Genomic DNA, 27318 nt, shown 5'->3' on the forward strand with positions numbered 1-27318 from the left:
ATTGAGTTGATGATGAAACCAGACCCTCTTACCATCAGGCCACAGAACCTGGGGAATAATATACCTGTCGCTGGGTGAATTCCTCAGTAACAGGGTCCCTAGGCTAGTTTTCGCCCTTTCTCTCTGCTCTCATGTAAGCAGCTTGCTTTGGTAGGGGATGGAGAAAGCGGCTTCGAACAAGCATGGTGCACCCTGTGGTTTACAGCATGAGGGTAGCGCATATCAGGGTAAATGAGCGAGGTCAACTGCAGCTATACTAGAGAAGTACTTCACTGTCCTTGGTTGAATAACAGAATGAAATGAAGCCACAGACGGGCGATGAACAGTGTTTCCTCCGCCTGCAACATCTTCCACATGGATATTTCCAGGCCTTACGACATTAATGCTATTTTATAAATACTTTGCTTATGATCCCCCCACATCGTCTCCCTTCCGCAAAATCTCACATCTCTCCATCATTTCCTTTGGCATTGAGGGCTGGTGCTCTTTGTTTCAAGGTGTTCCGGCAGTCGTTTATCGAGAGTGCTTGTCTCTTATTTCAAAATCCAGGGGGGAACAGATGTCTGTGGATCTACTGGAACTGAAGATACTATCTGGAGCAACAAAGAGGGGGAAATTTGATTCAGCTGACATTTAAAGGTGAATCTACCAAATTAGCAAATGAGGAGGGGATTAAGTGAAACACAGGCGTCCTTCAAAATGTGCAGTTATCAGAATTTTGCTATACAGATCTCTAATGAATGCTTTCAAGAAATTATACATTAAGGTAAATTGTGAACAACCATGAATATATTAGTGAAAATAACATACTATACCATTAGAAATGATAATGATGAAGCAATATATAAATGCCTTAAATAAATAATTGGGGGAAATGCTTGCAAAAATGTGTAGAATAGTCAAAACTGCCTACAGAAATGTGTTTGGTACCAGACATTTGCAATAAAATACTGGATTTTTTTAAAAATAATAAATTGCTACAGAAATGTGGATAACTGAATTTAATACTGGGAAAATGAGGAACTGAGAGAACCGAAATCAACAGATCCATCCATTCAGCACTATTTTTCTAGAAAAAGAGGTGCTGGAGCTCACCATCAATGCCTCTCTTGTTCTCTTATAAAGGCAATGGCACCCATCTGAGAGTTGCCGGAAATGAGTTTTGGTGAGTTCTGGCTGAAAAAAATGCCCTGCATCCATTCTTAATCAGCGGCCCTCCTGCCCCCCCTGGCTACGCCCATGGCCACGTGAGTTCCTCTTTTCTACCCATGAATATCTGAAAAGAAATACATAATACAAATCCACTATGAGATTCTAACTCAAACAAGCTCACCCTGCAGCCACTCAAGGATGCAGAGAACTGTGAAACTGTCATAAGAAGGTATTGTTCATTTCCAAGCATCAATTCTATTCTGCTTTAGTCTCTAGTCAAAACATCCAACTTTTTTTTTTTTTTTTACAAATGCACAAAACAGCAATATGAGATATCGATGGGGAACCTCAGTCCTGGGGGGGCAAAATGCCACTCTGTCTGGCCCTTGGGACTCTCCCTAGAACACACCTTTTCCACAGCCACACCACTGGCTTCACACCTTTTTCCAGGCTGGAATGTGTCCTTGAATTCTGATACTTTTGCTTGTCTTGAAGATGGACAGCGTCTCTCTGTGTGTGTGTGTTTGGAAATTAGCCTATTGTACAAAAGCGGAATTAGCATTTATTTCTGCACCCACCTTTCAATGTGGCCCCAACACTGTACAATGCGATCAGATTAAAAGCCACCCTCAGAGGCTGCTGCAATAAATGTTTTCACTGCCCAATGAAAAGGAAGATCTCGGGCGTTCTACATCCTTGGTGCCACAACAGAAAATTACATCTTCCTCCTGCCCTCTCGCTGAACTGAAAACAGCTTTCTTCTTTCCAAGGTCAGTACTCTGCACTGACACACACAACTGAGGATAGGAATCCTAACAACAAGATATGGTTGTGTGTGTGTGCAGATGTAGGAAATCTCATTTCATGTCAACAACGCTAGGCATGAGGTCAAGAGTAAATAGGCCTCCCACCAATAATTGGAAAGGCTCGGGAGGAATGGGATGGGATGGAGAAAAGTTTGCTGGTTATTTACTGTGACAGCAAGGCAGATCTCGAACTGGTTGTTCCTAGGGGCTAACACCATACTGGGTCCTACGGTTGTCTTATTTCATAACATTCCGAAAATGGAACTCTTTGATTTCAGCTACTTTCGGTCAGTGCAGGGGAACCCATGGAGTTTTAAGTTGGATCCGAACACTCAGTAAACAGCAGGGATATTGATTTGTCTAACCTCCCACTAAAACATATTTCCCAAGCACTGAAAGAAGAATTCAAGTTGCAACACTTATTCCCAAACTTATGAAAATCTCGATCTGTTGACAGAACAGACAGCAAAGTGGCTTTTTGCTGTTCTGTTTTCACAAAGCATGAAATTTCAATAGTCTACAGTGTGGGTCCTACATGAATCACAAACATTATAAATTTCGGGGACCAAATCCCATCTCTTTTAAAATGGCCCAAATATTGCAGTGAACCATTTCTTGGAGAGCTTTAGACCAGCAGTGACGAACCTTTTCTAGCCAGTTGTCCAGATCCTTAACACACCCACCCAAGTGTTGTAGGTCATTTTGAATTTTTGACCAATGAAGACATTGTGGCTTCCGTTCCAAGTCAGCCTCAAAACCACACCCTTGCATGTGTGCCTCTTCTGCTTTGTTTAACATGCAGTCTGTTGAAGAGTTCTGGTGGACTGAGAAGTGTGCCCTGGGAAGTGATGTTATTGGCTCTCCATTAAATAAAGAGTGCAGGGCCGGCTCATCATAGACCCCCGGTGGCGCAGGGCACCATGGCGCCGGCCTGCCAGGAGGGCGCCGCGAGCTGCGCCCGCCCGCTGGCCGGCCGGTCCGCCGGTCCGCTGTGCAGCTGCGCGCGGCGCCCACCTGCCCACTGCGCTGGGAAACGGGGCGGGAGGGCGCCGGAGAGATCGCGCTGTGTCTGCCCGCCTGCCGCGCAGCAGCGCCGCGCCCACCCGCCCACCGCGCTGGGAAACGGGGCGGAAGGGCGCCGGAGAGATCCGGCGCACCATGGCGACAGGGGCGCTTAAGACGGCGCTGAAAGAGTGGTGCTCAATTTGTGCCCAAACCTGTCCCACCGCAACAGTGCAGCAGAACATAATGCCATTGTAGGGCCTTGTTGGAAGAGTCTAGGGCGCAGCCTGGATTTGACTGGGAAGGGCTGTGTTTCTGTGAGAGAGACCACAGTCTGAAATCTTGGAGAGCTGCTGCCAGTCAGAGTGGACAATATTGAACTAGATGGCCCAATGGAACAAGGCAGCTTCCTATGTTCCTATCACATACATTAACACTGTTTTGGGTTCTTCACAGCAGAACTGCCTGAGTGGTAGGGATATACAGGTGTAACATTCAGCTTTATTTCTGAAATTGCACCGGTGTATTTTTCCCTAGTAACAGGGATGCGGGTGGCGCTGTGGTCTAAACCACAGAGCCCAGGGCTTGCCAATCGGAAGGTCAGCAGTTTGAATCCCTGCAATGGGGTGAGCTCCCGTTGTCCGGTCCCAGCTCCTGCCTACCTAGCAGTTCGAAAGCAGTTCGAAAGCATGTCAAAGTGCAAGTAGATACAGTGGAACCTCGGTTTATGAACACCTCGGTTTATGAATTTTCAGTTTATGAACACCGCGGACCCATCTGGAACAGATTAATTCATTTTCCATTACTTTCAATGGGAAAGTTTGCTTCAGTTTATGAACGCTTCAGTTTATGAACAGACTTCCGGAACCAATTACACCCATGCTTCAGTTTATGAACGCTTCAGTTTAAGTACTCCGCAGACCCATTTGGAACGGATTAATCCACTTTCCATTACTTTCAATGGGAAAGTTCGCTTCAGTTTATGAACACTTCAGTTTAAGTACCCTGCGGACCGTCTGGAACAGATTAATCCACTTTCCATTACTTTTAATGGGAAAGTTCGCTTCAGTTTATGAACGCTTCAGTTTATGAACAGACTTCCGGAACCAATTGCGTTCATAAACCGAGGTACCACTGTAAATAGGTACCGCTACAGCGGGAAGGTAAATGGAATTTCCGTGCGCTACTCTGGTTCGCCAGAAGCGGCTTAGTCATGCTGGCCACATGACCTGGAAGCTGTCTACGGACAAACGCCGTCTCCCTCGGCCTATAGAGCAAGATGAGCGCGCAACCCCAGAGTCGTCCGCGACTGGACCTAACGGTCAGGGGTACCTTTACCTTTTATTTTTCCCTAGTAGAGGCATATCTCTGGATACACCAGTGTAGGAGCTTCTTCGAGATCCTAAAGTTCCTCAGCTGCCATATCTGGAGCATAGGATTGTACCCTAAACACCATATCCCAATTCTTTCATTCAGCATGCCTATTTGAATAACAGACTTCTTTCCTGCAATTTGTCTAACTAGACAAATCATGAAAGGAATGTTTTCCTAGGTGGATGGTGCTTTTTTCTGGGGAATATTTGCCCGTTTAAAAGCACAAAGTCAGAGATACTTCTTTTCTCACCCTCTGCAAGTGTTTATTGACCACTTACATAGAAAGCTATCCAAAATGATATCATGCGCGTGTAGTAGCTCTTATATTCCATCACCTGCGTGTGCACGGGTAGAACAGTTTGTAAGAACTGTTTGTAAAAGCTTTTGTAGCCTATGGAATGCAGTGCTTGGGGAACCTTTTCTTTTATGCTGAGGGCCCCATTCCCTTGGGGATACATTTTTTTTGCAGGGAGGGCAAATGCAGTAGGTAGGGCCAGAGCCAAAAGTGGGCAGAGTTTACAACATTGCATAGAACTCCCTCCCTCCCTCCCTCCCTCTCTCTCTCTCTCTGTGTGCCACCCCATTCTCCCTGAGTGATTTTGATTTGTGTCCTTGAAATAGGACTCATTATAGCCTTTATTTTCCTAACATGCTGGATTAAGAAGAAAATCAGACAGATAAAAGACTAGCAGATGAACTTGAAGCTCCGTTAATCAAGAGCATGTGGCCATCTTTGATTGAGGAGTGCTGGGTCATGTTGGTTGCAAAAAGCCACCAAGAAAGCCCTTAGCAGCTTTTGAGAGGGTAACTGATCCATTGTGATGCTTCATATGCATGATATTAGGGAGAACTTCAAAAGAAAGACTTCAGAAATAGGCTTTTGAGAGGAAACCTTTAAAAATTGTATTGGAAAGATACCAGCTATGGGAAAGGCTTCCAACAAAAGTACTGGTGGGTAAGTTAAGGATATAGATGATGAAATAGTTGGGATGGGTCAGGTCAACTGAAGCATGGCCATTTGTGAGCAGATGACAGCAGGAAACAGGAAAGATGTTAGGGCTGCTAGTGGAAAGATATGTAGAAGGGTGATAGAAAAACAAATTAAATAGTAAAAAAACAAGTTTAGTCATACATTTAGTCAAAACAAGATAGTATGAAGACTTGACACATTGTGGAAAACACAAGTTGGGCACGAGTCTCTTGTATGCCATATGGTAGCAAAAGGGTGGGAGATTCCTAGAGCAAGAATGGTTGGAGCAAACCTCTAAAATGGCAAGTACAGTATTGGGGCTTTTGGGAGCATTCAGTCACAATTGACCATTTAAGAGGAGTCTTTATTGCATCTGATCACACACCACCTTCTGGTTTGGTAAGACTCCTCCTACCTATTAGTTGACTTCATCAACCAAATAGTCTAGATTTCTGCTGTGCTGGGATGCTATACTGTTTGCTTAATGTGTTGGATTATTTTTTTTAGCATAGGTTGTGTATATTGAAGTAATGTATTCCATATGAGAACTGTATTAATCAAAGTGTGAATAAATAATTGAAAAGGCATTCCATGTCCTTGTCTCTTGTTACCGATACTGCTGGTAACTGACAACTGGATAAACATCCCATTTAAGTTCAGGCAGGCATTTCAACCACAAAAAAATCTAAAAATATATTTTAAAAAACCAGTACCGTAATTGGTAATCAGTAACTTGTTTGGCTAACACTCACTGTGCCATCATATTCTATCCCTGCTCCTCTCTGTATCACCATCTGGCAGACCACAGGCTCTCTATCACGGATATAATGTATTGCTTACATTGCCAATTACTGTACGCCTTTGGCATGGGTGCTGTTTGTTAAGGCCTAAAATTTGGCCATGGCCAAGGCTATTTCATTCTTTTAAGAACTGCAAGATGTTCAGCTGATAGAACTGAAGCTATGTTTCCCATCAAAAAGCTGCAGCGACGATAAAAGGGGCAACTGCTCAACAACTCAAATAGTTAGTAAAACCTGAGATCTATGCAGAAGCAAGGGTCAACATGGTTTTCAAACTGTGTTCCACTTCCAGGAACCCTGAAGTTCCCAGAAAACTAAACAAGGACTTCTCAAGATAATGTTGGTCCTGACAGGGAAGTGAAAAGGCAGCTTACCATCCTCAGCTTACAATTTCCCTGTGATGCACAGTGTTGGGTATGTCCCAGGGTACAAACAGGTGGAACAATAATGGGGCCCAAGAGGTCAGGTCAATGCCCCATGTGAAGGCAGTGTAGACACCTTAGAAGAGGGATGGGAAACCTGTTACAGTTTGAGGGGTACATTTCCTGCAGTGCAGCCTTCTGGGTGGGGGGGGGCACATACCAGTGGCAGGTGTGGCCAGAGGCAAAAGCAGCCAAAGCAATGTGTGGACATTTTACAGTAAGCCAGTTTCTACACTCCCCTTTCTCCTTCCATCTAGGCAAGTAAGAGGCATTAGCTGAGTTCAAGGACATAGTCCAACCAGGAGAAAAACACCCGAGGAGCATGCAAAGCAGGACGGGTGAAAGGTGTGGCTAAGGAGAGGGCCAGATAGACAGACCCCGAGGACCGCATTTGGTCCTGGGCCTGAAGTTGCCCACTCTTGCCTTAGAAACCCCCCCAAAAAATTTTGCAGTGCAAAGAGCTTGCAGCATTTGTTTAGGAGTTTCCTCAGTGGAAAATGGAATAGTCTGTGTATTCTCTCAAGCTTCAAAGCCAGGGGCCTCTCAGATATGCAAGTATGTATTTTTTTCATCCTGAGGGAGAAAATCAGTTTTGTACTGTTCCCACAGGGATGTCTGGAGTCTGGACACCAGGAATTATTTCTGACACGCATGCTGAAGCTTTTATGGGGAAACGGGTGTCACAGTACCGGGAGGCTCCCACTGGGTTAGTAGCAGTTCCACTGTGCGTCTGGGGTGGCCTAGTGCCTTTTTGGGGTGTGGTAGAGTCATTGTTACCCTCATGACCCGTTTGTAGAGATGTGTGTGCTTTGTGGTTGGTTGTGGGGAGAGACGTTGCCATGGTACCTAAGGTTGCCATGGCACCCTACTAGGCTGTGGCAAGGCACCCAACTGGTGAGAGCAGTTGGCATGGCAACCTCGGGGGGGGGATTGGCATCATGCTTCCTCCTCCCCATGCTGCACCGGGAGGTGGGGCAGAAATAGCCCCACAGAGGCTCCTTTATGGGGCGGGTACCGTACACAGCCCCAGCACTGATGGTGGCCACGTCAGTGGAGAACATGGTGGTGCTCATGCCCCCTGCCAGGGTATGGCGGAACAGGCGTTACTAAGTCGCCATGGGGAGAAGAGAGGGGTGCTCCACGTTTGCCGCGAGGAGCCCTCCCTCCTAGGAAGCTGGTTGTCATGGCGCCGTCTTAGGCGAGGATGCGGTTGCCATGGCAGCCAAGCGGGAGGGGCGGAGGCAGCGGGGTACCGAGGCGCCACCCTCCCGACCTCCGTCCGCCAGAGGCCGCTGCGGAACACAGCGAACAGCATCCACCGAAAACAAAACCAGGGCGGTCGACACTCTGTCCTCTGACGCTTGTCGCTCGGTGGTTCCTTGGTAAGTCTCCGCTTTACCGCGGCTACGCTCCTTCCGCTCGCGGTGCGGTAGGCTATGGGGACTCGTTGGTAGTGCTTGACGTCACTCACCCCCTCTCCTCCTCCTCTTTCTTCGGCGGAAACATGGCGGCGGCCTCCGCGGAGTGAGTTGTGGAGGCGGGCTGCTGTTCTTCCCCCGTCAGGGGAGGCCGGGGTGGGAAGCGGCGAGGCGGGACCTCTCCCTGCTCTACCCTTCCGTCGCACCCGCGGAAGCCCGAGTTTGGGGGCGGGAAGGGTTGGCTGGGAAGGGAGAGTTCGCGCTGCTCCCCTCGTCTTTCGCCGTGGCCTCGGGTCCGCACCTGCCCAAAATAGCAAGGAAGTTAAAACGTTCACGGCAAAACGGTCAACTTTAGACCAAGGACTAGTACTCCAACATCTTGTGGAAAAATATACCTCAAGAAAAGGAGGATCCCTCTGTGCAGCTTTCATAAATAAATCTGATGGTTGAAAGTTCCCAGAAGTCACACAGCTACCCGTGAAGGAGGAGGAGGAGGATGCCCACTGTCTCTCTGCAGGCTTGGCTGTCTTCAGCCCGTGTTTCCTTCGAACCAGCATCTGCTGCTTGCCCATGTCTGCTTCACAATATAGAGATGTGCAGAACCGCCCATCCTTAGAGGAGGCTGCGTGTTGCATCTCTGCAGGAGTTGCTGTGCTAGGCTTTGCCTTCCTTTCCTCCTTCCAATCCTTTGGCGGGCCCAGAACAGTGACTTTTTGTAGAAACCAAGGTGGGTTGAGCGTCATTGAGGGTGGCTAATTACCTAGGAAGGTGCCTTAGTCAAACCATTATTTTGCCAAGGCTGCAGACAGATCTTTCCAAAACTATCTTCAGATGTGAGTGTTTGAGTCCTGGACTCTTTGAATTAAAAGTATGTGCACTGCCACGGTGCTATGGGTATTTTCATGAATACTATACACACACACACACACAAACAAACACAAAGTTTAGCTCTACCAAGGCACATTTTTCTGTCAGATCTTTGGGGAACACTAGATAAGAGTATTTTGACTTGGACCCAGGTAACCCGGATTTAAATCCCCATTGAGCCCTGAATCTGGCTGGGTGACCTTGGGTCACTCACTAGCCTCAGCCTAATCCTTTCTCTAGTGGTCAATGCGAAGATAAAGGTGTAAAAGAGGGAGCCCTGAACTCTGAAAAGCATTGGAAATCTATGCTTCTGCAGTTGCTTTGCTGTAATCCCTAACCTCAGCATCTCTTGTATGGCAGCATGAAGATATTTTTTGTTAAGGCTTGCTTCTAGTATAATATGTTACAATGATCGTAATTTGGTTCTGTGCTGCTGTTGTTTCTAGAGTACTTTTTGTTGTATAATACCGGTAGCAGGCATTCATTTTCATGATACATGTCACTCCGGAGAATCTTCATGTTTCATTTCAGCTCATATTTCCTGAGGCACTGTATTAATAGATATAGCTGCCTAGCTGTTCTGTTGGGCCAGATCATCTGTTACTTTACTGCAAGAGTGCATAGAAATATTGAAGTGGGAAGGAGTTTTCTTACCTGCCAATTCCTTCTTGCAAAATTTTAAATGCTTGTAACAAATGTGTTATTACAATTCTGGCTTTCCCACAAAGAATAAGGCAACGCTCAGTTCTCATACATGTTTTGTTAAAACCCAGGTATCCTCTTCAGGCTTTGTATATTGAATACATGTAAACAGCTGCTGGCCAGTGGGTAGGCAGATATTTATTTGGCACTCAATACAAAGAACTGGGCAAAACACTGATGGGGAACTTTGAGATGTACCGTAGCTACAAATCCCATTATCCCAGACCATTGGCTGTGCTTGCTGGAACTGATGGGAGTTGGAGTCCAGCAACATCTCAAGAGCCATATGTTTTCCATCCATGGGACAGAGTGTTGTGCCACCTTTAAGCTAACAGATGTATTGTTGCCTAAGCTTTCATGGGCCAGAGTCCCACCTCACCCCATTTGACATACTAGATTTAGCTATAGTATTTGTTGTTGTTATATGAACCGTGATACATTTATTCTTAAAGAGATGCTGCGTGTGAATCTAACACTGACTTCTATTTCCTTTGATCTCTCTACAATTTCATTCTCACAGCAACCACACCTTTTTTTTCTTGGACAGCATGATATGCCTTTTGACTCTGTCAGATTCTAGCCACCCTGGGACTTTTTCCACTTGAAGATATTATGGATCATGAGGCCCCAACTATCAGGCCTCGACGGATCCAGAACCAGAACGTCATCTACCGTCTAGAACGTCGAAGGATCACCTCTGGCAAGACTGGCACCCACTGGCACCAGGTCCGCATCTTCCACCAAAATGTCTTCCCCAATTTTACTGTTGTCAATGTCGAAAAACCACCCTGCTTCTTACGGAAGTTCTCCCCTGATGGAAGGTACTTCATTGCTTTCTCCTCAGATCAGACTTCACTGGAGATCTATGAGTATCAAGGGTGTCAGGCAGCAGAGGACCTCCTCCAGGGCTACGATGGGGAGATCTTGGCTAATGGCAATGACCAGCGGTCCATCAACATCCGTGGGCGACTCTTTGAACGTTTCTTTGTCCTCCTTCACATTACCAACGTGGCCTCTAATGGCGAGCACTTGAACCGTGAATGTAGCTTGTTCACAGATGATTGTCGCTATGTCATTGTTGGCTCTGCTGCCTATTTGCCTGAGGAGCCCCACCCTCCCTTTTTTGAGGTTTACCGCAACAGTGAATCAGTGACACCCAACCCCAGGTCGCCTTTGGAAGATTACTCTTTGCACATCATAGACCTTCACACAGGCAGGCTTTGCGATACCAGGACGTTCAAATGCGATAAAGTCATCTTGTCCCACAACCAAGGGCTCTATCTATATAAAAATATCCTGGCCATTCTGTCTGTACAGCAGCAAACTATCCATGTATTTCAGGTAACACCTGAGGGCACCTTTATTGATGTACGAACCATAGGCCGCTTTTGCTATGAAGATGACCTCCTCACACTCTCTGCTGTCTATCCAGAGGTTCAGCGGGATTCTCAGACAGGCATGGCGAACCCATACAAAGAGCCGTTCATAAATTCTCTGAAGCACAGGCTGCTGGTCTACTTGTGGCGAAGGGCAGAGCAGGATGGGAGTGCTATAGCTAAAAGGAGGTTCTTCCAGTATTTTGACCAGCTGAGGCAGCTGCGCATGTGGAAGATGCAGCTCTTGGATGAGAACCATCTCTTCATCAAATACACAAGTGAAGACGTGGTCACGTTACGGGTGACAGACCCTTCACAGGTATGGATCTCGCCTTTGTGGGAGCTATTCTGGCAGGATATTGAAACTCTGCTATTGTTCTTAGAAATCCTGTAGACCAGGCTTTCCATCAGAATGCTGTTTTGAGTTTTTGTGTGTGAATAACAAAGAGAGAACTCCTGGATCAGGTTGAGGGTCATTCTATTCCACCATCCTCTTTCCAATAATAGCTGGGCGATGCTTCTGGGAAGCATGCAGGGATGAAGGCGATAGCACTCCCATGTTGCTTATCCCTCCAGCCGCTGTATTTTATACGTATAGTCAAGTTCCTAGTCAGGTTCCTAACCCTTAGAACCAGTCCAGGATATTTGAAATAAAAATGACGTTTCTCCTTCCTTTAGTTACAAGAATTTATATTAAAGTTGTCATTTAACCTGCACTCAATATAATTTGTATTCCTGAAGCCCTGTTCCTATTGCATCTCTTCCCTTTGCTTCAATGGGAGTTTTGTGTGTTTGTGTATATATATTTACCGTTGTGTCCCTCAATGCTCATTGAACAAAGGTTCTAGAAACATATAAACTTGAATCCTATATGGACCAAGTGATACTGTTTGGCCTCTGGAACTAAAGGAAATTGTGTCCTCAAATGTAAATTTCACTAGTCTGTGAAAAGGGGGGAAACCTGCAATCATATATATTATTATTTAGTTAAAATATTTGTACCCTGCTCTTTAGCCAAAAAGGCTGCCTATAAAAATGTGGCTTCTCATTGCAACCACTCAGCTGGGGAGCCTATGTTGTAGCATTCTGATGGTGACTCTTTCACAACTGTCTTATGAAATCTGCAGCAGCTTCCTTTCCAAAATGGAGAAAGAGCCCTATACTATTAAACAGAGTGGGAAACAGCTGAAGAAAGGAGGCATGCATGTTTGTGCTGCTGGGTTAGGCTGTTTTTAGTTCCTTTCCTTTCCTTCATCTTTGTGGTGTTGATTGGTGTAGAAGGGTTAAATTTTTGATGTCTCCTCCCCCTGCTCCATTATTATTATTATTATTATTATTATTATTATTATTATTATTATTATTATTTTAAATCACCCCAGCCAATTGTGAGTCATGCCTCTCCTTTCATTAAGCAAGATTGATGGCCTGTTACTTAGATTCACCTGGAGTTCTTTTTTCCCTTCCTAGGCAAGCCAAGAATGGGTTGAAACAGTGCTTCATAGAAACATACAAAGCTACTACTGTACTTCAGCCAAATTTGACCATTGGCCCATCTAACTCAGTATTATCTACACCAGGCATAGGCAACCTTGGCTCTCCAGATGTTTTGGAACTACAACGCCCATGATCCCTAGCTAACAGGGCCAGTGGTCAGGGATCATGGGAGTTGTGGTTCCAAAACATCTGGAGAGCCAAGGTTGCCTATGCCTGATCTACACTGACTGGCAGAGGCTGGTTTCTAGCAGGAGTCTCTACCAGTTCTACCTGGTGAAGCTAGGGAATGAACCTTGGACCTTCTGTATGCAAAGCACATATGTACTCTGCCACTGAATTACAGTCCTTCCTGGCTACTCCAGTCTTTGCTGCCTGTTGGAATAGTTGCACGAGGGTCCTTTTTTCATTTCCAAGAGCAAATCAAAATGCTGGAGCTTGTGTTTCAAGCCCTACACGACCTGGGATCCAGGTGTCCAGGGATGGGGTCTTTTCCCCCACACCAACCTGCTTGGCACTGATACTGTCTTCAAAACCCTTTCTTTATACCCTCACCCATGCAGAATGAGTGATGAGGGGTACAACATGAAACAGAACTGCAGTAAGTTGCAAAGTGGAAAGATGCCAGTGGAACTAAGAAACTCTTATTAGCTGCAAGTCAAATGGCAGCATTAATGTTCTAATATAGGGCATGATCTGAAGGCACATGGGGCCACCACCTTGTGGAAGCTATGCCGGTCTGGGTTTGTGCAGTGGTGGGTGCATAACCACCTGGGAGCCACATGTATGCCGCCTTGGGTCCCATGATGGAAGGAAGGTGGGGTATAAATGTAAGAAAATAAACACAGAACAGAATTGTGCTATGTGGTTGTTTGCCACTGACACTTAAGACTTTTTATTTAAAAAAAATATATTGGGGTCCCCACCATCCCTGACCATTGGTTAAGCTGGCTAGGCATGATTTGATTGGGAAGCTAGCAACATCTGGGGACCCAAGGTTGAGGAACACTGTCCTGTCAACCTAACATCTGGTAGGCTGGGCCGTGACTGGGCTTTCTCAGGGCCTTGTGGCACCCCACTTGTGCAATTCATTTTCCAGGGAGGCTGGCTTAGCTCCAACGCTGTTCTCTCTTTAATCTCTGGTGGGTTTAAACTCCTGCTAAAATGGTTTTAAAGTGCTGCCTTTAACAGTTGCTCCATTGATTACCATGGTTCTATTATTTTATGATCTGTTGTAAGGGCTTAGAAGTTTAGGTTCATTATTCATCAGTTGGGTTGTGTGACCCACTCAGTTGTGCAATGGGTCACAGCAGATGGACCACAATCCCCCCTTTTTTTTACTGAACTGTTTTTAAGAAACAGGGAGAGGAGAAAGGCAGAGACTGAGAGAGGAAGAAGAAAAGTGGGCATATGGCAGACATTGAAAGTAGGCCTGTATTGCAGGTTAGACTTAAAAATGGGTCATGGGATTGAAACGGTTGAAGAATACTACATTGGTTGATCTTTGTGCTTGGTTGATCAATTTGGGTTGTTATCTTGCAGTCAATCACCTTGCTCTTTAGTCGCTGAATTAGGCTGATGAGTCCATTGATTGACCTTTTCAGATAAATGACTCAGTAGCCCTTTGGTTCAGATGTTTGGTTAGGGTGTCAAGAATGAATGTAAAACAGGGATAGGGAATCTGTGGCTCCCCATGTGTTGCAGGACTCCCATTTACATCAGGCCCAACCAATATGGTCTGTCGTTGCAGATAATAGGAGTTGTAACTTTCGTAGGGAGCTGGGTAGAGTAGACACAAGTTTTCCCATCCCTGGTGTAAGAGTTTCCATGAATGACAACCATACAGTCTGATTTTGTCCACCTTTACTTGGAAGTATGGTAAGTGCTATGTAGCTTGCTTCCTGGTATAGTGTACATAGGCCTTCAAGATGAATGCAAGTTAGTAGTGTGGCACTGGGTCACAAAAGACCCACAGTTATTTGTATACAAATGTTTCTCTTAGAGAGAGGGCCAGTACGGTACAGTGGTCAGGGTTCGGCTGAGACATGGGTTCAAATGCCTCTTTAGCCACAACGCTTCGCGTGGACTTGCCACTTTCTTTTTTCAACCTACAACTCTACTAAGATCAATTAATATCTACTGCTGTGTATAGTACTGGTTGACAGGACTGGCTTTGTGTAGGGATTTTGCAAGATGAGACAAAGTCTAGTATGCAAGCTGTGGGGGGTGGGTGGGTGGAAAGGACTTTAAAAAGTCTGGATATATGTAACCTGGATACCAGATTAAAATTGCTAATGGAAGAGCATGCCGATTAAAGTTAAGATATATGTTGGAAAGGCTATTGGAGAGTGTGAGCTCTGTTATACACAGGACAAGAAGCAACTTATGGGTAGACTCAATGTTGGGATGTAAAGTTCTTTAGAATCAATGGAGTAAGCTGTCTGAAAAAGTTGTGGTGTTCCAGGAAAGAAGGGAGAGGTATTTAATGGGGCTTCTTCTGCACTCTCCAGAATCCTGCCTTGAGGTCACTAAGCTGCATCTGTAAGACACCAGGTAGGACCTAGCACTTCCCTGTAAGATTAGAGTTTTCCCAAGGGGAAATCAATAGGGTTCTTGGGCACATCCAGATACATTTTGTTGAGTAATCAATGTGAAGTGTTGTTCTTAGTTGTTGTGTGGGATCCATTAGAGGTCTTTCACATTTATTGTGATAAAGAATGCTAAGTGAAATTTGGTTGTCCAAATGTTGCAAGGAACCTTTGAGTACAACTCCCATCAGCCATATTAAGCATGGCCAGAGACTTATCAGTGTTTCAGTTCAGCAAAATCTGGAGGGTCAAAGGTTCCCCAAACCTGATCTGTAGGATTGTATCTGAAATGTCACTGGTTCCACTAAAGGTTGAATATGCAGGTCCAGGAAAGCTAGATGCTGCTTTCAGGATTTCACTCCCCACCCCTCACCCCCAAAATCCTCATCTTTGACAGTGATTCGAGTAGCAGAGAAACAGCAAGAGAGAATGTGGAGGGTAGGGCTTAGATTGCCAGTAGCAGACAATTGACCCTGGCGTGGTGGCTATAACAACAAGCTACATTCCTTCTCCCCTCCATGACTTTTCATGGACATGAAACTTTTCCTTTATAAAAAGAAAAAAGGATGCAAGGATTCTGGAGATGCCAAACTCTGTGCAGACTTGAGTAATCGGTCTGCAGACATGCAGAAATAAACATAGACCTGATCTTTTGTCCGTAGCATGTTACCTAGGGAAAGATTTCTTCACAAGTACGGTACCTAGGTGACTGATTGCAAAACCAAAATGCAGCTTTTGGACATTCTTGGATAAGAACGCAAGTAATTCAAAAGAAATAGTTAATGGCGCTCAGTCTTTCATTTCCCCAGCAGCGGGGGACCCTGAAGGGTACACCATTTACAGGCAACAGTGGAGCACAATGCACTTTAAAAGGCTCCTCTCGGCATGTTGGAAATATTAAGACAGGAAAAGAAAATAAGTGTCCCCCCCCAGCCCCTCCCCAAATAAAGCCTACCAACTCTCACCTTTCTGCATATACAGGGGGAAATAATTCATTGCCAGCCACCACCTGGCTTAAAAATCACTTCGCAGCAGGAACTAAAATTAAATCTGCCACTCTGAAAAAACATTTCATGTTTGGCAGAGAAAGGAAACAGAAACATTGATGTGTCCAGTTTGAAATAAACAAAACAAGAATTGGAGGAATTTCACATTGCTTTGTTAATAATTTGACGGTAGTTAATAGCATAGTTAATCTGTCGCCCATTGCGATAGCTGGAAGTTACAGTGAACTTGGCAGGTGAAATGCAGAATCCTCCCATCCAGCCACAAAACAGCGTCTATCTTGGTTGGTTTAATGGCTTGGTGGTACAAGTTGCTCACTTAACATGGCCTTTGTGTCTTCCACCTGGGCTCAGCTGGCTGACGTCAATTCTGCTTCCTCCTGCTCAGCCTTCGTTTTTTGTTGTGTACAACATGGTGACCACCGAGGTGATTGCTGTATTTGAGAACACGTCGGATGAGCTGCTGGAACTCTTCGAGAACTTCTGCGACCTGTTCCGGAATGCCACACTGCACAGCGAGGCGGTCCAGTTCCCCTGCTCGGCCTCGAGCAACAATTTCGCCAGGCAGATCCAACGCCGGTGAGCCCTTTGGACCGCGCATGGTTGCCCAGTCAGTTTGCTCAGCCAGTGAAGTAGAGAGGCTAAAAACTGGCTTCAATTTGAGCTCTCTAGCTCAACTAAATGTATTGCTATAGTGCCATTGGTATACATGGGTATAATAGGAATGATGATGATGACAGCAAGCATTTATGTAGTGCTGGGATAACCAACATGGTGCTCCTCAGATGTTGCTGGACTTCAGCTCTCATTACCCCAACTAATGTGGCCAGTGGTCAGGGATAATTGGAGTTGTAGTCTGTCAGCACATTAGATACCCTCAATGTAGTGCTTTAACATTTTCCAAGTGCTTTACATACATTATCAGTCACCCTTAAACAGCCTTATAGGGTAAGCCAGTAGTTTTGTCCTCATATTGCGGAATGTGAGGCTGGGGATGCTGGGCTACCTAAGGCCAGCTTGTAAGTTCATGGCAGAGGCAAGGGTTTGTTCGTTGTCACTTTTTACTAGACTGAGGTCCCTCAACCAGAACCATAGTGTGTACAACGGGAGTGGAGCCATAGGCAAATGGTGGCTTAGGGTGGAGCTGATTACCTCCTGTACTCCAAGAGGCAAATATTGGGATAACATGCATATGTAACTGAAAACTACTTACTAATTACTTATTAATTGCAGCACAAAAATGCTGTTTCATGTTGCAGTAGCCACCTGACTGGATAACTGTAACATACACTACTTGGGGCTACTCTTGAAGACTGTCTGGAAACTGCAGCTCGTCCAGAATGTGGCTGACTGAGTGGCACAGCCCATTGGGACCACATAGCACTAGTTCCAAAGAGCCTGAACAGGTTGCCTGTGTGTTTCTGAGCTCAGTTCACAGTGTTAACATTGACACAGGACCCCCTGAATGACTTGGGCCACAAATACCTTTTTCTGTACCAACCTTTTCCAGGTTTAAAGGTCAGCGTGACAGGCCCTCTTGTGGTTGCACTGCCACGTGAAGTGGAAGGTGTGGTGGTGTGGGAAATGGCCTTCTCTGTGGTGCATCCCTGCCTCTGGAATGCCCTCCCCACAAAGATGCATCCGATGCCAACTCTACCTGGCTTTGGTACCAGTTTAAGATGAATCTTTTTATTCACGCTTTTGGATGAGTTGTGGCCTGTTGCTGATTATATGTTTCACCTGCTGCCTTGTACATTGTATATGAATTACTTTCAAAAGGTTCGTTTTATGCTTAGAATTGCTTTATGATAATTGCTTAACATGACTGGTGTTGACCTGTTTTGTTATTTTATAGCAACTCTGTAGATTTGAGGGGGGATTAGAATAAAATCACACAGCAGAACTACACAAAGACGAGATCAAAGGGAACCAATTAAGACTCCTGTTTTACAAGTGAGGAACACTGAGGCTGAGACAGAAGCAATTAGCAAAATGCCAGCCATGCCGTACACCAGGCATCCCCAAACTTCGGCCCTCCAGATGTTTTGGACTACAATTCCCATCTTCCCCAACCACTGGTCCTGTTAGCTAGGGATCATGGGAGTTGTAGGCCAAAACATCTGGAGGGCCGCAGTTTGGGGATGCCTGCCGTACACAAAACACACACTATTGTTCAACTATTGGGAGTGAGAAACTCCTGCTGTCCTGCAGATCGCCAGAGGACTAGCAGATCTACTTTCTGCTAGCCTCTGCTCTAACCACTGTATTATTATGGCCCTTTGTCTGGCTTGAGGAAGAACAGGGTATACCAAAGGGATCCTGGAAGAGAGATGTTCTAGCTGGGAGTCTAAATAAGAGGGGTGGGTGGCATGAGAGCCAGCAAGGTCCATGCATAAGGCACAACAAGGCAAATATTGATTATTTGTGAATTGCACACTTGAGTCCAGTGATGAGAGCATAACACTCTCTTCAATCTCCAAGGTAAGAAAACTACTTTAGACTGTGTGCTGGAAAGCATTTTCCAGGCAGCTCAACAAGAACAAGGTCTTCCTTGCCCTCCACCTGCCTGTCCCTCACCTTTATCTAAACAACAGCAGCTGAGGATGGATTTCCCCATCATCCTTCGACCTTGGAGGAGCCATCTGTAGCTTTAAACCTTTCCGCTTTCATGTAGCTCTTAGAGAAAACCTGTATTTATTTGATGGGTTCCTAATCCATCTCTTTCCTCCCACATTTCTAGTTTCTGCCGTATTATGTAGCTTAGGGGCTCTTGAACCTGGGAAGGAGCCAATCTGTATCAGTTAAATTCAAGGCTACCTCCAGAAAGCAAACTATGAGTGCTGTTTAAGGGGAATAAGGCAGGCAGTTCATTATAAAGACTTTTAATTATTGCAAGGCCAAAAGCTTTGACTGTTAGATTAATCAACTAAAGCTTTAGTTGATTAATTGTTGGGAGTCAGTGTTAATTAGTAAAGCTGTGGGTTGAGGACAGGTCTTTGACCTCATGCTCATCAGAGGAGCCTACTAGCAAGGGTTAACTCTTCTTCTAGAGGCAGGATCAAACTTTTAGGCAGGTGCAATAATGATGGCCAGTCAGAAGGGGAGTGAACCTTCCTCAAGTGTCCAACCTTGACTGCCTTCAGCAAGACTACAGACTCCTCTGACTCTTGAATGCTACCATCATAGGTGCAGGGGCCCATTTTTGCTAGCTCTTAGGATTTCTTTAAAAACTGCTTTGGTTTGCATGTGTTACTTTAATGGAATCTGCAAAAGAATATTTTAAAAGAAATCCTTGAAATTGCAGTAGAAGTGCTGGGAATTGTGGCTCAGCAAGGGGTCTTCTCAGCAACTTAAGGCCCATGGGCCGGAAGCGGCCCACGGAGGTCGTTTGACTGGGCCATGAGCAACTTAAGGCCCTGAACCAAGCCGCCCACTCATGTGCTGCGCTAAACCAGCACGGCGCAGGGACTCGCTTCTGCGGTGCTGAAAATCGCGTCTGCACGGACGCAGATGCTGAAAATCGTGGGCGCGTACGCGATCCGGCCCACAGAGGGATCTCTGTGGGACCGATCCGGCCCAGGCAAGATAAACCTTGCCGACCCCTGCTCTAAGCACTCTGAAGAAACTGCAGTCCCCCGGATTCTTTGGGGGAAGCCAGGGCTGTCAAATGGGCATCGTATTTCTTTAAATGTATGGTTTGGATGCGACAGTGCTCAGTACAGCAACTGGCAGCGACTTTCTAACGCCTTGGGCAGAGGTTATTCCCATTGCTGCTTCCTCAGATACTTTTAGCTTGACGTGGCAGGGATGTGCTCCATCAAAACATGGATCCCCTCCCTTCCCTTTGTATCTTTCTATCTCTGCTTCTTCCAAGGCTAAGACTTAGCGTTGTGGGTGGTGGTGATTTTTGTTTTGTGCCTTTCATCTCTATACCGCCAACCTGCCTGTTGCCTTCAGATTCAAGGACACCATTGTGAATGCAAAGTACGGTGGGCACACGGAAGCCGTGCGGCGGCTGCTGGGGCAGCTTCCCATCAGCGCTCAGTCCTACAGTGGCAGCCCCTACCTCGACCTCTCCCTCTTCAGTTACGACGACAAGTGGGTGTCTGTCATGGAGCGCCCCAAGACGTGTGGGGACCACCCTATCAGGTATGTGGCGTGCCCCCGTGATGCTCCATGTTTAGGTCTAGTACACAAGACCTTCGTATATCTGAAGGGGAAGGCTGGCTGCTGGCTTACATGAGGCTTTCACTGTTCTTACATTCGGATGTTGCTTGTTGTGATGCTGCTATGTGTCTTATAGAGAGACCTCTAAGAACCATTGTTACTCACCCATGCCAGCATTGATTCACTCCTCTTTCCCAGACTCCCTTGGGTGGGTGGGTGGGTGGGTGGGAGGGATAATGTTTTTTGGGGCCACGTTACCATGGTGGAAAGTTGCCTGGGGCCACATTCCCAAAGTGAGCAGGGTCAAACCCACACACAAACACTCCCTTAACACACAGAGAATTATGCCCCAACATACCCTCAAAGCTATTTCCCATGGAAACAGAGGCATTCTTAGAAAAGCTACTCGTTTCACCTTCTATTTTTCTTCATAGGTTTTATTTTTAATAATGCTTGAAAAGAAAGAGAGTTTTACAGCACGCTCTGTGCAAAAGGAAAATCAGCAACCACCACTCAGTCATCTCAGCAGAAGCATTTAAATAAGGTCAATGCGCAGCTGAACTGCAAGCTATGCCTTGCAGCTCCTTAAATCTTCAGATTTAAAAAATGCAATTGCATCCCCAAAACTTTATGCATGCAGTTGCAAAATGCATTGGCTACTTTTTGCATATTTGCCAGGAACACAAGTCTACTGAGACATTTTCCACTCAAATGCCTTGCAGAGGACATCAAAGCCCTTTCTGCTCCCTTGGACAGCTGGGCCCCCCAGAGGGCAATATAAAATTTTGGCCAGATGTGACCTGCATACAGGAGTCTCCACCACCACCACACTCTGCGATCTGAAGAGGTGGATGGTGGTTTGAAAGCCATCCAATGAATTTTTATCAAATTAATTTCCTTCCTGCCCACAATATGGTAGGGCCTCCTTTGCTCTCTCTGCAGTTTGGGGGGGAGTGTTTGAACCATCTAACCCTGTTCAGTGTGCCTCCCAGTCATAAGAGCACCATCTTACTTTTCAGCTTGTTTTTCTGCTGCTGTCCTTGATGCTATAGGAAGGCTCCACTGGGCTGTAGGTGGCAACATACTTTTTCTCCCGACAAAATGCAGATATTCTCAATAATGAGCTTCTGTAAACAAAACAGTTAGCCATTTTCACCTGGTGTGCCAGCTGGTGTTGTATAGGGCTAGAGGCAATATGTAGCATTTTGGAGCTCTTGAGTGGTTCTTGTGTCTTCAGGAGTTGCTGACCACACAGAAGAACCTTCAGTTGGAGGGGCGGGGAGGGGACAGAAAAATGCACCCTCAATCTTTGAGAGACTTGCCTAACCAAGCTGGTTTGGTGCCTGAGACAGAATTTACAAATGGGGTGCTCTCAGTAGTAATGATCAGTTGCTACATAATTGGTTGGTATTGCTGCCCTTTCACGGTACCCCAAAATCAGCAGACTTGGCTGATGCCTCTAAATCAGGAGGATTTGCTTGTGGATTTCCCTTAAATTAACACCTGTGAACACATGACAGATCCAGCTAGCCCAGAATAGTCTACACAGACTGACAATGGCTCTCCAGATGTCTCTCGCAGAGGTATTTCCTACCTTTGTAACCTGGAGATGCTGGCGATCAAACTTGAGAAGCCTACTCCTGAGCTGTGGAGTTGCTTTATGCTCACCTAGCCCAGTATAGCCTGTTTTTACTGGCTTCAGCTCTCCCTAGATCCTGGAGGTGCTACTAAAGAAACATTTCGACTATAGAGATTCTAGAGATTAAACCTGGGAGCTTCTGGTCCTCAGGGAGTTAAACAGGCAGGAAGAGTGACTTGCCAAAACTGAAGGGGATATACAAATGAAACACGTTTGCGAAGAGGATGGATTCCACCCTTGCAGCTTTAACTTGAGAATCAAAGATGTGCATTCTACGTCTGGAGCTTCGAAGGGGCGACAAAAATTCCAGACGCAGGACATAGGAAGGGCCCAGCTGCATCACACCAAAGGTCCACCTCACCAGGCATCCTGTTTCCCCTCGGAGGCCAACCAAATGCTTCTTGGGAGCCAGAAAAGTAAGGCCCGAAGGCAACAGCAGTCTTCAGGGGAGCTACTGTCGTGCTCTTGAGTGGATGAGAAACTGATTATAAAAAGAGCCCTGCTGAATTGGGCCAAAGCCCAGTCCAGTTCAGCACCTAGTTCACCCAGTGGCTAACCAGAAGCCCATGGGAAGCCCCCAAGCAGGACCTAAGCATAACAACACTTTTCCTACTTATGATTCCCAGCAGTTCATTGACATTCTGCCTCCCACAGCAGAGGGAGAACAAAGCCATCGTGGCTAGTGGACATTGATAGCCTTGTCCTCCATTGGTTTGTCCAATCTTCTTTTAAGGCCATCCAAGTTGATGGCCATCATTTGTTCTTGTGGGAACAGATTCCTTGGTTTTAACTGCTGTATGTGAAAACAAACAAACAAACCACTTTCTTTCACCTAACCTGCATATGCCAGCATTCACTTTTGTTGGATATCCCCAAGATCTAGTTATGAGAGAGGGAGAAAAAAACTTATCCCTATCTACTTTCAGCTCGCCTGAATTTACTCTTTTTTTCTTTTGCACGCTCTTGATGCTGATGGGCTGTGATGACAACATCGCTGCTGTGCCAGCATCAACCTTTTGCCTTCAGCTGTGGCCACTCGGCGCCCTCACAGTGGCCAGTTAATCAAATTAACAGGCCGGCAGCTTTGGACCCTCTCCCATCATTGCTCCTGAATTCCAGTGACACACTCTCTCCTCCTGCCTGCCTCCCCCCACTTTTCCCCCCACAAAGAGAATTAGAATCATAGAATCGTAGAGTTGGAAGAGACCACAAGGGCCATCCAGTCCAACCCCCTGCCGAGCAGGAAACACCATCAAAGCATTCTTGGCATATGCCTGTCAAGCCTCTGCTTAAAGACCTCCAAAGAAGGAGACTCCACCACACTCCTTGGTAGCAAATTCCACTGCCGAACAGCTCTTACTGTCAGGAAGTTCTTGCTGCTGTTCTTGCTCTTCTGCACTGTAGGATTGCTCCATGCCATGCTTCCACTGTGCCTTTGGTTTCTCCCCCCTGCCCTCCCACAACCGCACACAGTGTTTCTCCTCCTATGCCAGGCTGCAGCTGGCAGAACAACCACTTTTTGCTTCTTCTAACACCTGTGCCAGGTGGTGGGATGACTGGAGAGATTCTGGCCCCTCCCAGAGTGTCCCACTTGAAGTGTTGTTTTTCAGGAGTTCCCTAGCTCAAGGATGAGGCTTTGTGGGGGGGGGCATGGAGGGAACAGGGGCACAAGCAATGGTGTGGCTTCCATGTCTTCAGCCACTGTCACCTTTAGAAAAGCTTGGGAGACGCAAAGGAAAGTTTAATAGGCAACCTACTTGGGAGCATTTCTTTTAAGAAGCAAAACAACTTTCCATTTTCATAACAATTGGCATGGGGGTGGGGTGGGGGAGATGCTCAATATTACTGTTCTTATTGACACGCATCTTGCATTTCAGCATCTCATTTAACCACCGCATGTGAGTCTGTGGAAATGGCCTCTGATTGCAGAGCACTCTTCAAAAATAGATTTAAAAATACGGAGCCCATCTTGGAGATTACAGGGCGTTCTTCTTGAGTATGGTAAATTGCCCTGAATTGGAATGAGAGGAGCAGGCAGCAGACCCATGCTTTACATGGGAGCGAGTGGAAACAACACTAGCTCCACTTCCTTTTCTCTTCTCCCTCCCCCCCCTCTCACCGCCACCCCCAGTTCAGAAGGCTGCTCCTGTGGAGGAGGAAACCCTTTAGAAAGCCAGCTATCAAGATAGTTGCTCTTCCACCCAGTCTGTTTCCTTTAATTGTCAGGCTAGCTGGGGCTTTCAAGAGGAGACACAGAGAGAACGAACAATGGCAATGCAGAGAGAATGTGAGGAATTTAGCTGGTTGCCTTATCCAAAGCTGGAGGGGTGTCTACCTATTGAAAGAGCATCCTTGGTCCCATTCAGTAGCTGAAGTGGTTGGCCCAGGAACCAACATCCTGCGGGGGAAGCACATGGCGTCTGCTTCTATAGGAAGGAGACATGTTGAGCTGAATGAAAGCAGGGAGAGAAGCAACTCATTGCAGTTGCAGCTGCAACTCCCCCAGGGCAGGGTTGGTCTCTGCCTTTTGCTTATATTGTGCATCTGCAATTTTCAAACTTTCTACCTTTGGGGAGCACTTTCTGCACTGATTCATCTGCTGAGGAATAAACCGTAGCGTCTGCCGCAGAAACCCAGCTCTTTCTCTCTTTGGTTTCTTTTACGAATTTCTTCCCGTAAAGTGCCTCGAGCGATTTCACAGTAAAAACAGCAACAATTAAAACAATTCCCCCTGTAAAAACAATTCCATATGTGGCCTGCCGGACGGACACACACATACACACACACACACACAAATCCAATGCAGATACAGATTGGGATAAAGACATCCGCTTCAAAGATTTGTTGAGAATGGAAGGTCTCCACTAGGCAACTGAGATGGTGCCGGCCTACTATGTAGCAGGAGGCAGTTCCAGAGGTTAGGTTCCGCCATACTGAAGACCTAGTTCCTACAAGGTATGGAATGGAACGCCTTATGAGACTATCTCCAGGAGCCTCTCTTCTGTATGTAACAGCAATTGGTTGGGCATATAAGGGCAGAGATGACCTTTTAAGAGCATTATTTTATAGAGCATTCTTGGGCATGTTCTAGGGACAGGCTTCTCCTTCTCCAGGAATCTTGTTTCATCAAACCTCCTTCGAAGGCATCTAATCTCATAGAATCAGAGGAAGCTGCCTTATACAACCAGACAATTTAGCTCAGCATTGCCTACGACACTGACTAGCAGTGGTTCTCCAGGGTTTCAGGCTGGGAATTGAACCTAGGACTCTCTCTGTGCTTTGTCACCCTTCCCATTGTAGTTATCGCCACATCTTCTGGCATAATAATAAGTGGGACCTTCCGCAGCCTGTTTCAGTGTAGAGTGCCATGCCTTTTTCTAGATTACTCTGCTGAATTCCTCTTCCCACTCTCTCTGGTTTTCTGTCCCATCCTGCCTCTCACCCTCACAACCCTAAATCAGACAGCATTCTGTGTCTACTGAGCTTGCTCAGTTCTTATTGAGTCTTTTCAAGGTTCTGCTTGTACGTTTCCCATGGGCATCAGGTTGGCAAGATGGGCCTGTTAATGCTGCTCTCATTTCAAACATGTTTGAATGCCTGGCAACCAAGCAGCAAAGACTGTTACGCTCAGCAGACCAAGGAGCAAAAAGATACAGAACTGCTAGATGTCGGGAGGGGAGCATCAATCTGCGCTTGCCCTGCTGCAGCCCATTTTTATGGTCTCATTCATCATAGGTTTCCACCATTTCATGGGCCGTTCACTAGCTAACCCATAATGGTCTTTAGCCTCCTTACAGTTCATTTTGTGAAAAGCTGGCCTTGACTTCTTCCAAACTACATTTATGAGAACCTTCTCGCAATTCTGTCGTACTGCCCGCTTTTTCTTTTTATCACTAGTCAAAACATCATGGCATCTTTCTTTGCTCGCTCAGTCACAGTAGATTCCCTCTTACTGAGTTTCATGTAGTTAAGACTGGCCTCCAAGCATCATTGTCTTGTCTGTCTGTCTGTCTCCCTTGCAGGTTCTATGCCCGAGATTCCGGGCTTCTAAAGTTTGAAATCCAAGCGGGACTCCTGGGCCGGCCCATCAATCACACCGTCCGACGCCTGGTTGCATTCACCTTCCACCCTTTCGAGCCCTTTGCTATTTCGGTGCAGCGGACTAATGCAGAATACGTTGTAAACTTCCATATGAGACACAGCTGCACATAGCACGTTTTCCCCTTACAGTCGCCATGGGCACTGAGTGTACGCATTTTGTCAGAGGCACACCAAAGCTGGACACTCATGCTCTAGGAAACCAAACAGCTTTAGAGGAGTGATGTGCATCTCATCTAATAGTGTGCGGCTTTGATGCGTTGCCTGAGTGCAGATGAAGTCATCGTAATTTTCCTAATGTTTCTCAGATTTTCAGCCCTTCTGCCATTCTCAATAAGCAAACAGATTATATTGTAAATTACTTCTGCTCCAATAATGCCTTGCATTGTTTTGTTTTTTTAAAAAGATTGGCATTGCTACGTGAGCAAAATACAACAGAGGAACCATTTCCTTTTAACACCAAAGATTTTAGTCTTTCCTTCTCTCCCTCTTCCCGCACTGCAATCTTGTAACAGTGGGATCAGAGTTCATTGCTTCAGAGTAGAGGTGTAAAATTTATGGAAATGTTAAAGGTCTGGAAAAATGTAATGTGTGTGTTGTTTTTCAGGGGGAGGGTGGCATGATTTTTGAGGACATTTGAAATATATGCAATATTTATTTTCTTATCCAACCCAAATGTATTTTTACAGCTTTAACAACATAAAATGCATAATTTATAACTTGGCACACAAAATTATATCACGTGGCGTATTTTTGAAATTGATAGGACAGCCCTATGCATATTTACTCAGAAGTATATGTCCCACTCTTTAGTGATGCCAGGTAAGCAAAGCATAGGACTGCAGACTCGAAAGTATAAAAATGCCTTAGTTTTGTGCAAGCAAAGTTGCAGATACTGTTTTACCCAATTCTAGAGAGAGATGCAAACTGCTGTACTTTATGCACATGTATCTTTTTTGCCACCTGAGAAGTAGGGGGGAGGGAAATAAAAATTGAAAATAGAAACCACAAAATTTGTAGTAAAGTAAACAAAATAAAGGTCGTCTCATGAAGACAGCAGCACCCTCTAGGTGCAGAAATGCTTCTGGATTTGAGTGTTGTCATTTATCACTACAGTATATGTTAGGTTTGGACTGCAACTCCCATCAACCCTGACCATTGCCAATGCCAGCTAGGGGTGCTGAGAGTCTGAAGGCCCATAAATTTCCCATCCCTGCTGTAGATTGTCTTACACATAAATATTTAAAACCTTGCCTTAAAAAGCATTTCATTTTTTTTTTTAAGGAACACATTTCAATGGCGTTTATTTCCAGGGTTCCTCAAAATGTCCAGTTCTTCTGTGAGAAAAAATAAGTTCTCAAGGTAGAAAAAAACCCCTAGAATCATAGAATCATAGAATTGGAAGAGACCACAAGGGCCATCCAGTCCAACCCCCTGCCGAG

General features: G+C 45.8%; 1 protein-coding gene across 5 annotated transcripts; it reads left to right on the plus strand.

Moving 5' to 3' along the window:
* Nucleotides 1-7957: 7957 nt before the first annotated feature.
* DET1 (DET1 partner of COP1 E3 ubiquitin ligase) lies at nucleotides 7958-26965 on the plus strand. 5 transcript variants are annotated; one of them, XM_035131569.2, is made up of 5 exons: nucleotides 7958-8050; nucleotides 10034-11208; nucleotides 16361-16551; nucleotides 19930-20121; nucleotides 25801-26965. In XM_035131569.2, exons 2-5 carry the CDS (start codon nucleotides 10126-10128, stop codon nucleotides 25988-25990), a joined length of 1656 nt encoding a protein of 551 aa, XP_034987460.1. In that variant the 5' UTR covers nucleotides 7958-8050; nucleotides 10034-10125; the 3' UTR covers nucleotides 25991-26965. The 5 variants fall into 5 exon arrangements, with proteins under 5 accessions (XP_034987460.1, XP_034987464.1, XP_034987461.1 ...); XM_035131573.2 differs by having other exon boundaries at nucleotides 8028-8050; nucleotides 10061-11208; XM_035131570.2 differs by lacking the exon at nucleotides 7958-8050 and adding an exon at nucleotides 8057-8671.
* The last annotated feature ends 353 nt before the right edge of the window (nucleotides 26966-27318 follow it).

Source organism: Zootoca vivipara, chromosome 14, assembly GCF_963506605.1.
Source record: "Zootoca vivipara chromosome 14, rZooViv1.1, whole genome shotgun sequence".
Lineage (NCBI taxonomy): Eukaryota > Metazoa > Chordata > Lepidosauria > Squamata > Lacertidae > Zootoca > Zootoca vivipara.

What these genes read in the sequence shown, in the direction of transcription:
- DET1 (XM_035131569.2), top strand. Translation starts at nt 10,126, where the DNA reads ATGGATCATGAGGCCCCAACTATCAGGCCTCGACGGATCCAGAACCAG. An exon ending in GGGTGACAGACCCTTCACAG is followed by an intron (nt 11,209 to 16,360) that starts GTATGGATCTCG and finishes CCTCCTGCTCAG; the next exon opens with CCTTCGTTTTTTGTTGTGTA. An exon ending in GCCAGGCAGATCCAACGCCG is followed by an intron (nt 16,552 to 19,929) that starts GTGAGCCCTTTG and finishes TGTTGCCTTCAG; the next exon opens with ATTCAAGGACACCATTGTGA.